General features: G+C 68.6%; 1 protein-coding gene across 9 annotated transcripts in view; it reads right to left on the bottom strand.

Moving 5' to 3' along the window:
- Nucleotides 1–15,651, bottom strand: part of HDAC4 (histone deacetylase 4) — a 147,099-nt gene that overhangs the window by 55,328 nt on the left and 76,120 nt on the right. For 4 of the 9 annotated variants that reach the window (XM_036022637.1, XM_036022634.1, XM_036022633.1 and 1 more), the window contains exons 3-6: nucleotides 12,272–12,343; nucleotides 4,988–5,232; nucleotides 2,404–2,554; nucleotides 806–926 (exon numbers count right to left, since the gene is read on the bottom strand). In XM_036022637.1, the coding sequence (XP_035878530.1) occupies nucleotides 806–926; nucleotides 2,404–2,554; nucleotides 4,988–5,232; nucleotides 12,272–12,343 (589 nt within the window). The remainder of the gene's footprint in view (nucleotides 1–805; nucleotides 927–2,403; nucleotides 2,555–4,987; nucleotides 5,233–12,271; nucleotides 12,344–15,651) is intronic. The other 5 variants (XM_036022630.1, XM_036022638.1, XM_036022631.1 and 2 more) reach the window with 4 other exon arrangements.

Genomic DNA, 15,651 nt, shown 5'->3' with positions numbered 1-15,651 from the left:
GTCCCCGGCAGGGCCGCACGGACCCCACCGGCAGGTCACGGCACGAGCGCTGCCCGGGGCCGCAGCAGGGGCAGCAGCTGTGGAGAGCACAGGGGTGGAACGGCTGTCCCGTGATAACCGGTGCCACCCATGGGAGCTCGTGGGCCACCTCGACGGGGTTTGGGGTTTCAGGATGTCGGAGCTCGAGGGCGGCTCCATTTCTTCCCGATGAAGTAAACGGTGACCACATTTTGATTTGTAAAGCCGACCTACGGGTATCCCCCAGAAACAGAGTGAGCCCGCGGCAGCGGGACGTTGGGTGGAGAGCGGACGTCTGTGAACCGCCTGGGTCAGGGTTCAAGGCCGCCAGCTGGCCCTTCCAAACCCAGCCCGCGTCAACGGCCAGCTCCCCTGTGGTGTACTTGGCCAGGCGCAGCCCTGCACACGGCGCCACCGCCACGGTCGAGACTCTCGGCTCTCAGCACAGCCCGGCTCGCTGCCTCCCCCAGGAATCAGTGCCGCGTGGGGAAGAAGTTGAGAAGGGGCTTGTGGACGCCTGGGACCACAGTTCCAGGAGCGGCTTCTCTCGTGCCTGAACAGACGGACAGGTGGGCAGGCGCCAGCCCTGGCGGCCCTCAAGCCCTTCGCAGACGCCCGACAACCTGCTGGTGCCACATCTGCCTTTGCCGCAAGGGTGGGCCACTCGCCGCGTGCGCTGCATGCCTTGGGGGCGCGTCACACCACACGCCCTGGCCTCCGCTTTGCCGCCGGAGAACGGGTGCCACCCGCACCGGCCGTGGCCGATGCCCGGGCCCCGCCCACTTACCCGTACCAGTAGCGAGGGTCGCTGGAGATGCAGTGGTTCAGGCTCCGGTGGGCCAGCGCCTTCTTTTTATTGAGGACAAACTCCTGCAGCTTCATCTTCACTTCCGTGCTGGCCACGGCGCCTGGCAGGGAGGAGACACAGGGCCGTGACAAGGCGCTCCGCCCGGGGACGGCGGCCCCGTGCTGCAGCGAGGCAAGGGCCCGGGGACAGCGGGGTTCCCCCACGGGAGGCTCTGACACCACAGGGCCCCTGAAGGGAGCAGAAGGCCCGGAGGAGGTTTAACACGAGGTCTTTCCGCCAAGGTCTGCACGCAACTGTGTTCCGCCTGAGACGCAGATGTCCCCCCTACGCAGACTCACTGTCCCCAACACAAACCCACTCCGAAGGAAGCTCCAGTGTTCTCACACGGAAGAACGTTCTGGATTGAGCACGGGCAACAGAGTGGGTTCCTCCTTGCCACAGCAGGAGAGGCGGAGTCTCCGACCAGGGCTGCACCCCGACACTCCCTGCCACCTCCCATGGCGACAGCAGCAGGGACAGGGCCTGCGTCCCAGACCAGCTGCTGCCGCGCCCCGAGCCCACCGGGCAGCCAGCCCCTCTCCAGTCCCTCCCAGCCTCGCGGCGACTGAGGCGGAGAGCACGCCACACGAGGTGAAGGTGTGTGCTCCGTGGACTTGTGGTGATGCCGGTTAGTCACAGACCTCTCCCCGCCTTGAGTCGGCCACGGGGCCTGCAGCTCCCCTGGGGGCCCCTCAGCTCCCCTGGGGGCCCCTCAGCCCTGCAGACACCCCTCCTCCTGTGAGGATCCCTCTGGCAGGACAGGGCCTGTGGACACACGTGTGCTCTGCGGAGGGGCCATGGGGCGTCCCTGCAATGGCCATCTGCAGAGAGCAGCACAGAACCCACGGGGAGGTGGGGGTGGTGGGGGCGGGGGGGGTGCAACCTCAGGCACCCCAGGCCGGCCTCAGGCTGCTCGACTGCAGCCACGTCACCACGCGGGCCCACGGCACTCTCTGTCCTGGCCCAGCGGTCACCCGAGGGGACCGTGGCCTCGTCCCCCAGGAGACTCGGGAGTTCTCCAAACGGGGAGGCCACAGAGAAGCTGGCAAGGCAAGACCAAGCCCGGGCGTTTCCGAGGGTGGCAGACCACACCGGCCCCCAGACGTGCAAGCATGGCCACCGTAAGGCAGAATGCGGCTCGGTGACGGTGCCCCCCTCGCCGGCTGGCCTTCCGGGCGTTCGCCGAAGGCTCTCCGAGGGACAGGACTGGGAAACGCCCTGGGCCGAGCTCATGGGTGGGGCGCGCTGCATGTCTGGCAGGCTCCGCGGCTCTTCTGTCTACCGGGTCCGCCAGGTGCTCTTTAGAACACCTGGTCAGACCCAGGGTCATGCTGCCTGCCCCCGCAGCCCCCGAGAGGGGAGGGCCCCCCTCCAGGCGGAAACAGAGGGCGGCCTGCAACAGCCACCTGCGGGAAACCTGCAGGGACCCACGCGCTGTGACCCGGGAGGCGGCTCCCTCGGGCACTGCCTCTGGGGCGGGGCACAGGGCACGCCCCCCCCAGCGACCCCGCCCCCCACGTGTCCCCGGCAGGACTCACTCTCTTTGCCTTTCTCCTTGTTCTTGAGCTGCTGCAGCTTCTGCTCCCGGTGCCGCTGCTCCAGCTCCTGCTCCTGGCGGTGCCTCTCCAGCTTCCGCTGGTGCTCCAGCAGCTCCTGTTGGTGCTTCATGGCCAGCAGCTCCTGCTGCTGCTGCAGGAGGGGAGGGGAGGGGAGAGGTCAGAGCTGGGCGGGGCAGGACGACACACCAGGACAGAACCAGAGGACCCGCCCCTGCCCTGTCCCCACAGCCAGCACTGCCTACGACGCTCGCCGGACTCGGCCCAGGGCGCAGGCCCACCGGGCTGCTTGGGGCCCAGGAGTCTCCGACCTTATGTTACAAACGAAAACGGAGACGACTGAGGTCCTGGCAGAGAACACACGAGAGGAGTTCTACCACCCTGCAACAGGAACGCCTTTCTGAGAAGGACACACGAGGGTGAGGAGCACGCGCCCCACCTGAGGTACAGCTGCCCTCTCAGGGACTCACCCCGGAGACGAGTGCAGAGCCCCGTCTGTGGGCAGCCCAGCCGGACACACCCCCGCGTCCCTGCACACCCGGCACACGCTGTGTGCCCCCCTCGGGGGACCACTGCCCTCGAGTGTGAGGACGGGATGCAGAGGCGTGCGCTACAGACACGGGAAAACCACGGGCAGGCCGCAGAGTGTGCACGGACGTACGCCCACGGTGACGGGGCGCGGGCCTGGGAGGCACGGGCACAGGTGGCGCTTCTGTGACACCCCACCACAGGGGACCCCGCAGGCCAGGGCGAGGGTCAGAGGCCGACCCAGGGCTGAGGCAGGCGGGGAGGCTGCCCCGTGGCAGGGACACAGCCAGGAAACAACAGCGAGCAGGAGCCGCGTGGCTGGTGTCCAGCACATGGTGACACGGCCGCCGCCACCAAGGGGTTCCGGGCACAGTGCGACGCAGGGCGGAGATGCCATGGGGCCAAGGCCGGCTCAACCTCAGGCCGCGGGCAGCCACCTGGGCCACACTCGGGCCACGCCTGGCCTGTGGGGGCCCCACCCAGGACGCCTCGGTAAGTGCCACCCGCAGTGGTCACGAGTGCCGTCTGTCCACGGAGTCCGCAAGCCGTGTGCACGCGTGTGAGAGGGAAGTGTGGGGGAAGTGCCGGAACGTGCTGGCAGGGGGGCAGCAGCGCCGTCCCTGTGTGGTCCGACCACGGCACGCAGCCTGCGCACGAGGGAGCTGGAACACGGCGACCTGAAAACACCCTCCCGCCCAACTGCTCTGCTCCTAGTGGCTGCCCAGTCACGCTCGCTGTGCACCCGCAGCACCACCACCGCCGTCACAGTCTCCGAGCGGGCGGGCGGCCTCGGGAGGCGCTCACAGCACGGGGAACAGGCCGCTGGGAGTGTGGTCGGCAGCGCCCCTTCGGCAGCACAGATGCACACACGCACGGACGCACGTCCAGTGGTGGCCCTGGGGGTGGCCGCCTGGCTCACAGCCAGGAGCCCCCTTCTCGTCTCTGCATCCCCAGCCACTCGCATCTTCGCCGTCCAGACCTGGGCCGTCGGGGACACCGCGGTCACGACGACAGCGCTCCCCGTGAAACGGTGCAGCCCAGGCACCGGCGCTGGCACAGGCCCGGCTCTGCGCACACACGGCAGCTGGGGAGGCGGGGCCCGGCCCGCCCTGCCCGCCGGTGGTCGGGGCAGGTTCCCACTGGGGGCTGCCTCTGGAGGAAGGGCCTGGGGACAGTCTTGGGGGCCCAGGGCAGAGGAGGAGGGCAGGTGCTTGGGGAAACGTGGCCCACGCACTCTCCGCCCACTAACAGGGGCAGGAAAGAGCTTCTCTTAAAGAGACAGGGATCCACAAAACAAGGGCTGTGCGAGGGGTGGGCTGCAGGTTTGGGCCGGGGTCTGCAAGGCGCAGAGCAAGGGAGAGAAAAGCCCTGACACCACAGGCTGCGGGCGCTGCCGCTGGGGAGACAGGACAGCAGCCCTCTGACGCCCTCGCCCTCCCGCGGCCCGTGCGCCCGCGCTCTGCCCGCGTAGCTCCCGTCAGACGTGAAGGAAACTCGCATCCATGGAGACCTCACGGCTCGTGGAGGCACCGGGCCGGCACCTGAGCCTGGCACCGGAAGGTGGCCACAGTGGTGATCGGGCTGGCACTGCGGTTTCCAGTGTCCTGTCCCCCTTCTTCCTCGTGCCCAAGTCGGGGCAGGCCGGGCCCTGCTGCCGAACCAGAGTGAGGAGCCCACGGGGACGCTCCTGGCCCCGCGGGCCGCAGGCCCCAGCACCCGTTCCCGCGGCGTGTTCCTCCAGGAATGCGGACCTTGCCCCGGGGGTTGCTCCGGCCAGTGGGGCAACAGCATCCCAACCCAAAACGTACTTGCCCGCCTGATGACCTTGGAACTCTGCCTCTTAGAGCCTGCCCACCACCGGCCTGGAGAGTGTGGCCACTCCAGGTCACCGGGCTACTGCCGGGCCGGAGAGCAACTCAAACCACCAGGGACTGGTCGTAGCGACACGTGAGGACAGCCCTCGCGGGGCAGCAGCGGCTGGGGACTCGCTTGGCGGCGGGGGCCACGGGGTGGGAGCGTGCGCCTGCGGGGGCCTCACCTTGATGTGCTCGTGCAGCTGGGCCTCGTGCTGCCGCGACAGCTGCTCGTGCTGCCGCTGGAACTCGGCGATGAGGAGCTGCCTCTGCAGCTGCTGCTTCTGCTTGAGCGCCAGCAGCTCCTGCTGCAGCTGCTGCTCCCGGAGGGCAGGCTCCGCCATGGGCAGCGGGAACTGCTGGTCCAGGCGCAGGTCCATGGGCACGGCGGGGGGGGCCACCTGCAACGGCAGCGTCGAGGGCACCTCCACTGCGGAGAGAGCACAGCACAGAGCGGGGTCACTGCTGGCCACGGTGGCCCCGCCCAAGCCCCTGGTGAGCCTCGAGGAGGCCACGCTCGCACCGAAGGGTGAAGGGTGGCTCTCGTTCCCAAGGCCTCTCCCCGCTCCTGCCCGCAGGCCCAGCGTGGGCCCTCAGCCCGGTCGGCCTGGAGGAAGGCTCGCGGAAGCCCCGCCCCCTCCACAGGGTGGCGCGCACACGCGCCGGGGCCAGAGCCCACCCCCCCGCGAGGCGAGCGCCCTCCCTGTGCAGGTGTCTCTCGGATGCAGCCCGCAGCACTCCCCCAGCTGGCCTGCCAGGCGCACACACAGCCGTGTCTCCGCTGCCCAGAACCCGCGGTCTCCCCGGCTCGCGTGCCGGCCGAGGGAAACTCGGGTGGTGGGGACCAGAGGCGGCAGCTGAGCCCGCCCTGACGCTCTGAAGGTGGCACAGTCAGAGCGCGAGGAGCAGCACGGGAAGAGCGTGTGGTCAGCGGGACGTCTCCCGCAAACCCGGTGTGGGGCTCCCGCCTCAACGGCTCCTGCCTGGGGACGCAGGCCCACGCGGTGGCCCCAGTGGCCCTTCCGTGGGCTCAGACACGCGGGAGCCACCCCTGCAGGGGCTGAGGTGAAGGCTCGGCCCTGAGGCCCACGGTCCCCCAACCCTTCCGGAAAGTTCCCCCACAGTCTGCCCTCGGTCCATCTCCCCACCGACTGACGAGCACCAGACCGGGGCTGGGGCAGATGAGGCCTGGCCCTTCTGAGAAGCAGAGGCCGGCCCCGCAGAGCCTGCGCCCGGACCCCACGCCGACGCAGCCTCCACACTCTGAGCCCTGCTGTCCCGGCCGACGCACCATCGGGCTGCTGCGTATGGCTCTCGTGGGGACAGAGTGCAGCCCAGGACTCAGGCTCCCCGGGTCCTTCCCGCCCCAGAGCCCGAAGCCCGCGGCACGCCAGGGGCTAGCCCTGGGCCACAGGAGAGGGAGAAGAGACAGATCTGCCCAGAGGACGCGCAGTCGTCACATGAAGCCCCGGCCCCTCCTGTCACGCCCCGAGGAGCGGGGGCTCAAGAGCGGCTGGCATCCCCTTCTGTCCCCCCAGTCGGTGACTGCAACCCCCGACTCTCCGTGCGCACACTTCCGTGCGGGCTTCACCCGGCAAGGGCTCTCGCTGCAGGTCTGCGTGAGGGAGCCCGGCGGGGTGTCTCTCCAGCAGCCCGGGTCGGCACAGCCCCGCCCCTGCCCCGCCCCCATCCGGGCCGGTAAGACTGCACCTCGCTAATGCGCCGTCCTTCTCTTCTCTGACCGTTTTCATCACGAAAACTACAGCCAGCTGGGAAGACTGGGTGAACAACAAGGATTTTATAAAAGCTCAGGGCCCCTCCCACTTTCTTCCGACTTTCTCTGGAGGACGATGGGGTGGGGGGAGGGGAGGGGAGCCCTGCAGACCAGCTGGGGCAGGGGGAAGGGGCCTCGACTCCAGCAAGGGGCGGCAGGAGGACCCCCACCAGCACCCGTGGGCAGCGCCGAGTGCTCCCTAAACCTGCTGTTAATGTGACGGGTCGCCCGGCGCCCACGGGCACGACCCAGAAGCGGTCCTCCAAGAACCTGGGACCCGCTGCTCACCCGCAGCTCACGGGCCGGCGTGCGCAGGCCTCCCTGGGCGGGTCTGCCTGTGCCTTCCAAGGCCAGGCCTGGCCTTGCCCTTCCGGGTCACGCACACAGCCCCTGATCCGTGGCGGCACTTCCTCCGTGCCGGCTAACCGCTAGCAGAACCTCCGCTGCCACAGAAGTCAAACACGGAGCAGAGAGAACGCGGAGTCGAACACTAGCTGCGTCCGACACCAGCGCCAGCTCCCGCCACTTCCCCGCCTCTGCCGAGTGTGCCCGGCCGCAGTGGGACTCCGGAGCCTGCGCGCTGCTCCCATGGGCCCAGGAGGGCCGCGCAGGGCCGAGGGGCTGCCTGCGCCGGGGTGGGCGCCCCACATCGAGCCGCCCACATGCTCCGTGTCCTCCGCCCGCCCTGCACACCAGCTGCAGAGAGACGTCACAGCCCCCATTCATCCCAGCCCCCAGCGGGTGCGTCACACGTGACTCGCTCTGACTCGGGATCAAAAACTGCTGGAAATGCCACGAGGGCCTGACAGAGGCTGCTGGTGCCCTTGACCCAAAGGGCCCCGAGGAAACAATCGAACCTTCTCTACTTGCAGAATGCGGCGTCGGGACAGAAAGCCTGTGTTCTCAGGAGCGCTCCGCGGCACGGGAGAAGCCGCTGCACAGGCGGTGCCTCCGTGAGCAGAGGGACACAAGCAGACGCGTGACGTCAGCGGGCGCACAAAGGGTGCGTTCAGAGTCGCGACAGGAGACGCGGCCTGCACGGCGTGACGAGTCCACGAGCACAGGGGGAGCCGCCTGGGAGTCCCCCCCTTCTGAGCAGGGACCGTCACAGCAGGCGCCGTCGCTCCCACCCCGCGCGCGGCCAGGCCCGCCTGCAGAACCCGCGCCGACCCCGCCGTCACACGTGTGCGCGGCGCAAGGCAGCACCGCGCCCCAGAGCCGGGGCCCCAGGAAGGAGCCTCCGCCGGGTCCGGGGGAGACGGCCGACACTCCAGGCCCGTCCCCGCGCCTTCCTCCCGCTGCCACGTCTGCTTCCTGCGGGTGGGAGGGGTCCGAGTGGGCTGGCCGCAAGACGTGCCCGCACTCGGAAGACATGTGGGGCAGGCGCAGCCGTGGTGAGCGAGGGCCACGCACCTGCACCTGTGTGCCTGCCCGGCACTTCGCCAGACAGCCCCTGCGCCCTTTTTGGCTACGCACCCCTGTCGTACCCCGACCCAGGCACCGCGTGTGGGGGCAGGGGCCAGCGCCGGGGATGACAGGGTGGGGACGGTCCCCAACAAGTCCCGAGTCTGGTCTGCCCGCAGCAGATGCTTCGGAGCAGAGGAGGGAAACGCAGGTCCGGGAGAAGTCCACCCTGCCCCTCTGCCAGGAGCTGCAGGGAAGTGTGGCTGGGAAGGGGGTGGCACCCCCTTCAGGCCCCTGGCAGGAGGACTGGCACCCCCGCTCCCCTGGCCTGACCTCACAACCAGCACGGCTCGTGGGGCTTCTAGGCAGAAGTGCCACGTAACAAGGACGGACCGGGGCCGCAAACCGACGGGCTGGGCTCAACCGACCCGGCACTGTCTTCTGTGTGCGCACTGCTTGGAGCCGGAGCCACGGAGGCGGGGCGGAGGAGGAGGAGGAGGAGGAAGACAGAGTCCCCCCCCCCCCCACCAGGCCCCATCTGCATGAGCTATGGCTGAGCGGGGCGGCGGCGTGGCTGGACTTGCCTGTCACCTCCAAGCCCTGGGAGCCTCCCTAAACCCTGAAGGGACCGCCCTCCTGACCCACGGTCATGGTCGACAGGCCCCCAAGCCCCACCCCAACACAGCACAGACCGGGAGGCGCCCCCCTGCTGGCCTCCCACTCATCCAAACAGCAACACAGGTGACAGCACTTCAGTAATGACAGACACGGAACCAAAGTGCAGGTCTCAGCTTCGGGCGGTGCCCACGGGACCCAGAGGCCCTGCAGACTCCTGAGGCAGCAGTGCAGCGAGGGTCCCCCTCACCTGCTCACACGGGGGACCGGGGCCGGCTTCCGCCCCGGGGCTGGGCTGAGCCTCAGCCGCGCTGGCACGGAGGGAGGGCGGCAGATGCCCCACCGGAAAAGAAAAGCTCTCTGCAGCCCCAGGGGAAGGACGTGGAGATGCCGGAGCACAGTGCGGGCAAGGGGATGTTCTGTGCCGGCCGGAGGACGCCCCCGCCCGGCCCGCCGACCCGCTCACCCCACCCCCCGGGAGGAGTCGGGGCCCAGAGCCTGCCCTCCCCCACAGACTTCCCGCACCAGCGTTACAGGGACGGTGTGTTGCAAAGACCATGCAGGGGCCCCGGAGGCCCCCACCGGGGTCTTCCCCACGCCCGACGTGCTCCGCGGCCCACACCGGCCCCCTGCGGCCCCGCGTCCGTCCCCAGCCCGCCCCGCCGCCACACCGCTAGGCCTGACTCCCTCCCAGTGCGTGCTTTTCCAAGTTCTGCCAGATGACAAGCTGAAGTTACTGCAGCTACGTGGACTTCTAAGAAACAAGACTTTTTTAACAGACAGCATAAGTTTTTCCAGAATCGGAGTCGTGAGCTGCACAAACAACTAGGGAAGCTTCACTCGCAAACAGGCCCCGACCTGACTCCGCAGAAGAGAGTTCCGGAAGCCTGGATGGGGGGGTCTCACAGCTGCCCCCGTGTGGCCCGTGCACCAGGTGCCAGGACGCCACAGGCCGCGGCAGCTCCCGCCCGGAAGTCCGACTGCCGTCCCGGGGGCTGTGCTCCCAGCGCCGCACGCACACACCACTGAGCGCCGGGCCGCGGGGCCGCCGGGCTCTGACCCGGGGCGGCAGAGCCATCTGCACCCCTGCCGTGGACGCGGCGAGGGGCGAGGGGGCGAGGGCCAGAGCCCCCTCCCGAGCTCAGAACCGTCCTCACGGCACTTCCCAAACCCCTGGCACTGTTTCTCGCGCGCCCGTGTCCCCTGGGGAGAAGCGCCGCTCTGGAGGCGCCGCCAGCTCCACCGGAGGGAGCGAGCGCTGCGGAGAGGCCTGGCACGGGCGGGAGCTCGGCGTCCCCGGAGTGCGCCGACAGGAACTATAAATAGAACCGAGGACGAGGGACGGCTTTGCGTTCTCCCAGACAGAGGCAGTGACCGCGGACAAGCCGGACTCCAGACGCGGACACGGAGCAGCCCACGGGAGCCTGTGCCTCCCCGACTTCGCGAACAAGGGGTTACTGGACAGGCACCCTGGTGTCACACGGTCACAGCGCCAAGGCCGCAACACAGATGGCAACAAGAACCCCGCCTCCTTGCTTCTGGGGCCGGGACGGGCTCTCTGCCGTGGACTTCAGCCCTCGGGACCCGGGAGGCGGGGCTGTCGGGGATCCCACGCCCAGAGGGGAAACTCGGGAGACTCATCCAGAGCACGCAGCCAGCACCTGTGGACCCCTGGGTCCCAGCCCGGCTGCACCCCGGGCCAGGCCTGCCCCACCGTGCAGCCCTGCCTCCCTCACCTGCTGCCCGCGCCCACGCCAGCACGTTCCTCCCCGAGGGCTGTGTGGACGGCCCGGCACTCACTGGGTGAAAACACAGTCTCCGAAATCAGAACCAGTCCCGGAGGTCTGGGAAGGCCACAGGTCTCCCAGGCAAGTGTCCCTGCACTTGTCTCACGAGGTCAGGTTTACATAACACGGAGAACACATTTCAGAATTTCCTTCTTAGCAACCTCCAACGTTTGGCTGTGTGTTTTACCTAACAGCTGGGTTGCAGTAGGAACCAACATTACTTAACAGCAGCAGTTGAAACATTTAAAAATAGAAGGCGCCTCTTCCACCCGGTGAGGAGAGAGCCGTGCCCGAGGCCGACCCGAGGCTGGACGCCGTCTCAGCAGCGCGGCCTCTGCAGCGCGGGGCGGGAACCTGGGGCTCCACTGCGTGTGGGAGTGCACAGACGCTGCGTTCAGTGTCAGGGTCTGGAGGAGCACACGGGACACGTGTCCACAGTCCAGCCACACGCTGTGTGTCGGCTCCGTCCAGGGCTTGGCCTCTCGCAGCCAAGGGCGCCTCCCCTGCGGCCTCCCGGGAGGACGGGCAGAGCTGGACGGACGGCGGCCGGGCAGCTCTCACCGCATCACCACGGTGACCGTCAGAAGGCCAGGGCTCTGATGCTGTGCTGTCCTGCTGCAGGGGTGGGGGCTGCCCCCGGCTGGACGCACACTGGAACCACGACTCGGGGAGCCTGGGACGGCAGCTCTGCGAGGGTCAGTGGTGCTCTGCCGAGCGCGACTTGGTCAGAAGGGCGTTGGTGACTCTGAGCCGATGTTGTGAAAGAAAACTCACAGGCAGACACTGAGTGAGGCCCGTCCCCCGGCAGCTCAGATTGTGGGGCCGTCTGTGTGCCCTGCCCCGGTGGGGGCTCCTGCTCACAGCCTCCCCCCAGCATCACTGCTGGGCGCGACTGCCAACAACACACACGCCCCCCACCGGCCCTCGCCCGCCTCACCAGCTGCATCCACGGCCCCCTGAGGGCTCGGCCTCCAGGTGTCGAATGCGAGTGTCCAAGCCGCCCCGTGGGAGGGCGGGACAGGCCCAGCTGCGCAGGCCAGCAGCGCTGCCCGCCGACCAGAGCCCCTGGATGCTGGCCACACGCAGGGCGCTCCGTGGGTCGGTGGGGGGCTGAGGAACGCCAGTCTCGTCCCTGCCCCGTGCCACCACCCCAGGACGCCGCAGGACGGCTGAGAGCCACCCAGGAAACACGGAGGGCCTGCGGCGGGCGGCTCCAGGAAGGGGCCCCTCCCGGAAAGAAGGCACTTCACCCTCCCCCAAGGTGGGGTGTCGGCGAGACAGAACCTCACGTTACCTTGAAGGTGACCACGAAAACCGCCTCAATGGGACGTAACGAGACAGCAGGGACAGGAGAGAACACCCTCCCTGCTCCCGGCCGGGTGCACATTTAGACACCACGTCCAGGGTCCCCGCTGCGGGGTCCACAGACTCTCTGGATGCCCCACACGCACCGCGCAGCCCGTGGTGGTGTCTGCACACGAGGCTGGTCCGCAGGGACACACGGGGACAGGAGCCCTCCTCTCCCAGCGGGCGTCACGGCGGTGCCCGGGCCCCGGCCCCACACGGGCAGAACAAACCCCGCCTTGGAAAACTCGCCTGCTCTGCCCTGACCATCACTGTGACTTCGCATGTCCCGCAGGGACACGAAAGGACCTTCAAGTCAGACCTCAGGGTCACCGCCCCAGCGGCCACACCTGTCCCGGGAGAGGGAGGAACGACCAGCAGCAACCCCAGCCCCCGGGCTTGTGTGACCACATGGCCAGGCTCAGAGCCTGGCCTGGCCACCCGGACGCTGGGCTTTCTGGCCAGGCTCCTCCGCCAGACCGAAGCCTCGCCACAGCCTGCAGGCGGGCCGGGCAGGCCGGGCTGAGCCGGGTGAGCTGACTTACCGGTGCCGGGCACGTGGTTCGCGCGGGCAGGGCTCAGCAGCTCCACGGGCTGGTCTCGGCCGGGAAGTCCATCTGCGGGGCAGAGAGAGCGTGGGGTCCGGCGTTAGGAAGGCACTGGTTCCAGCGAGAACGCTGCCCACCGCGACGCTGCCCGGAGCAGGTCCTCGTGGACCCTGAGAACGCACCCCCTCCTGCCTCAGGGAGCCGGACTTGAGTCCCACGCGGACCGCCTCGCTCGCTGAGGTGCACAAGGGACAGCCTCCAGGCGCAGGCCTCGCCCCGGCCAGTGCCACCTACTGGCCCGAACCTCTGGCTCAGCTGTCCCGCCCCCTTCTGCCAGCAACTGCCTGCGCGGCGCCTGCTGCGCTCGTGGGAAGCCAGCTCTGCTGCAGCGGCACGAGCACAAAGGTCACACGGACGGACAGACGGACGGATGGACCAGCTGAGCTGCTTGCCCAGGCTCCGCCCTGACACACGGCCGGCGTGCACAGGGGCAGTGGAGAGCGGCACACCTGCTCTCAGGAACACCTGGCTGGGACTGCCGGCGACAGACAGGCCTCCCTTCCGGACCCGCCTCAGGGGTCTGGGCCGACCGCAGGGCTGGCCCAGAGCCCACCGGCCCCGAGCAACCGCAGCAGGCCGCAGGGGCCTGGGAGTGCCCATGTTCTCTCCGACAGAACAGGAGGAGGACTCTGGCGGGACTTCCAGGTATCGCACCTCTTTAAAATCAGCCTCTGGCAGGCGTGTCCGACAGCCTATGCTGGTGGGGGCACCCTCGTCCCCGACCCCAGGGAGCACACTCGAGGTGCCCAGGGCAGCCGTCTTTCAGATCAAGACAAAAACGAGCAGCTCCAGGCCTACCGACGCTAACAACACCTGCGTTTTACCCCGAACAGGTACACTCGGCGCAGCCCTCACGTCTCGCATTACACGGTGCCCCCAGCGCGTCTGTGGAGACGTTCCAGCCCCAAGGACAAGTGCAGTGACCCGGGAAGGCCTAGCGGCGTGCTCTTGAGGGCTGGCTGAAGACCATCCAAGGAGGGGGGAACGGCCTGCAGGGCCCCGAGGAGCCTGTGTCCACCACAGCCTGCGTGAGCTGCCCCACTGCACCCACTGGGGAGGGGTGGACAGCTCCGACCGTGCACCTGTGGGACAGCCACTGCTGGGCCCCTGGGAGAACCAGACCTCGGAGTGGGCAGTCTCTTCCCCAGGCAGCAGCCCCTCCCAATGCCGGCCACTCCAGGGGACCAGCATGGTCACAAGAGGGCGGCCTGTCCGGAGGTCCTGAGAGCCCATGCTCCCCCCCGAGCCAGGGGACGGGCTGCAGGCCCCGAGGCGCGAGTGCCGCCCCTGCCACACAACCGGCACCCCCAGGACTGCGCCGGAAACCTGTCTCGTGCCTTTCTCCTGAAAGCAAGTGACATGAAATGGGTTTCGTTTACAAATGAAACAACTCATTTTTGAGACTGACAAGTCCAGGAAAGCACACACGTGCTGACTTCTGACCCACTGTCACCACTGTCAGAAACCGGCAAAGTGGAAATGGTGAACGCTCAGGGTCTCCCCACCACGCTACAATTCAATCTACCGAGACTTCCGGGCCCAGGATGAAGGTCCCGGGAGGGAGGCAGTGTGCCGGGAGGTACTGGGGGTGGGGGGAGAGCTGCAGGCGCACCCACCCGGCAGCGAGGCCCCCAGCTGGGCACCAGCAGTGGAGGGACGGGTCTGCCTCACCCGGGTCTCCTGGGAGGAGGTCGGTGCGCGGTGGGGGGCCGTGTCTCTGTGGGCAGACGACACCCTGCGCAGGGCGGCGGTCCCTGAGTGGCAGGCACCAATCCGAGTGTGACCTGCAAGTGCGGTCCTGCACATGCGCCCGCCAGAACAGCCCTGCGTCCGTCCCCGGCGGAGGCCTCCGTTCCGGTCACCTGGCTGCCGCGCCCCCAACGCCAGGACTCCTGCCTTCCGCACAGGAGGGCGGCACACAGCCCCGTGGGCCCCGCCGGGTGCCCGCCGAGCAGCCCGGGAGTGCGGACTCTCAGACACACGCGCGTCCCTGGCAGCAGTGCTCACAGCGCCCGGGCCACAGGGCGGCCCCAGGGTCCCAGGCACAGAGTCTGCTCCGGGCGCCAACAGCGGGAGACGGGCACGGGCACTGTGAGCGCTGTTGGCAGGTTTCATTGTGGGGGGAGGCCTGGTGCCCAAGCCTGGGGGGCAGGGCCCCCCCCCCCCCCGACACCTCGGGCTGGTGTGGCGCTGCAGCTGTCTCCCAGGCCACCCGCCCTATGTCGGTCCCACCGGGACAGGCCTCCCGTCTCGCCTGAGGGCTCGGTCGGGGCAGACGGGGCCAAGCGCCCAGGCCGGGTGAGCAGGAAGGCCGAGGGCAGCGAGGAGGTGGCCGCGGTCAGCGCTGCGCAGAAGGGGATTGCGGCCGGCTGCTCGGCAGCGTTCCGTGGGAAGGCCGCCTTACCCACACCTACTTGAGATGCGACCCACAAAACCAGAAAGAACACAGGGCAGCTCTGGCCGCAAGCCACGAGGGGGAGTGCCGCGGGAGCGCCCCGAGGGCACAGGGGGCCCGTCCGTCCCCAGCACAGAGTGCACAGAGCGGGACAACTCGGGGCAGGGGCACTGGGGGGGACGGGGAGCAGAGCCCGCAGCCTGGCGGGTGGGCGCAGCTGGCAGCCAGCCAGCAGGGCTGCGGCAGCTCAGACAAGCCGGGCCCTGTGCTCTGGTCTGAGGGGGCACTTCCTGCAGGGAGCCTCTCGGCAGGTCTCCAAGCTGAGGGTGGGGCAGGGGGTGGGGGGGGGCGGGCCAGGGACCGTCCTCCCGTTCCTGCCCCCTTTCCTGTTCCCAAAGGTGACCCCGCCCAGCTCAGCCACTGAAAGCTTCAAAATTCTAAGGACAGATCTACCCAAATCTTTAGACAACTGCTCCTTACTGTCTACGTTCTGTGATGGAGTGATTTTTGAATTAAGAAAAAAGCGGAGCCCTGGCTGGTGTGGCTCAGTGGGCGGGGTGTCGCCCTGCAAACCCCAGGGTCGCAGGCGGAACCCCCATCAGTGCTCAGGCCCCGGCTGCAGGCCAGTCCCTGCTTGGAGCACGCGCGAGAGGTGACCGATCGAAGTTTCCCTTCTTCCCCCTCCCTCCCCCTCTCTCTAAACATGAACTAATAATGTCTTTCTCTGCCCCGTCCCCATGCGGACATGGCACCTCACTCCTCAGACCACCAGTAACCACCTCGCCTGCCAGTGGTTTGCCGACATGGAGCCTGCTGCCCAGGTGGCCAGCACCCCGCCCCCGGCTGAACCCCTGCACCCGCACCTGCCTCACAGCCTGCCTGGATGGACGGCACGTGTTTGGCTCCCCCTGAGACACTATGA

This window comes from Phyllostomus discolor, chromosome 4 (assembly GCF_004126475.2).
Source record: "Phyllostomus discolor isolate MPI-MPIP mPhyDis1 chromosome 4, mPhyDis1.pri.v3, whole genome shotgun sequence".
Lineage (NCBI taxonomy): Eukaryota > Metazoa > Chordata > Mammalia > Chiroptera > Phyllostomidae > Phyllostomus > Phyllostomus discolor.
This window is presented reverse-complemented; position numbering and strand designations above follow the sequence as displayed.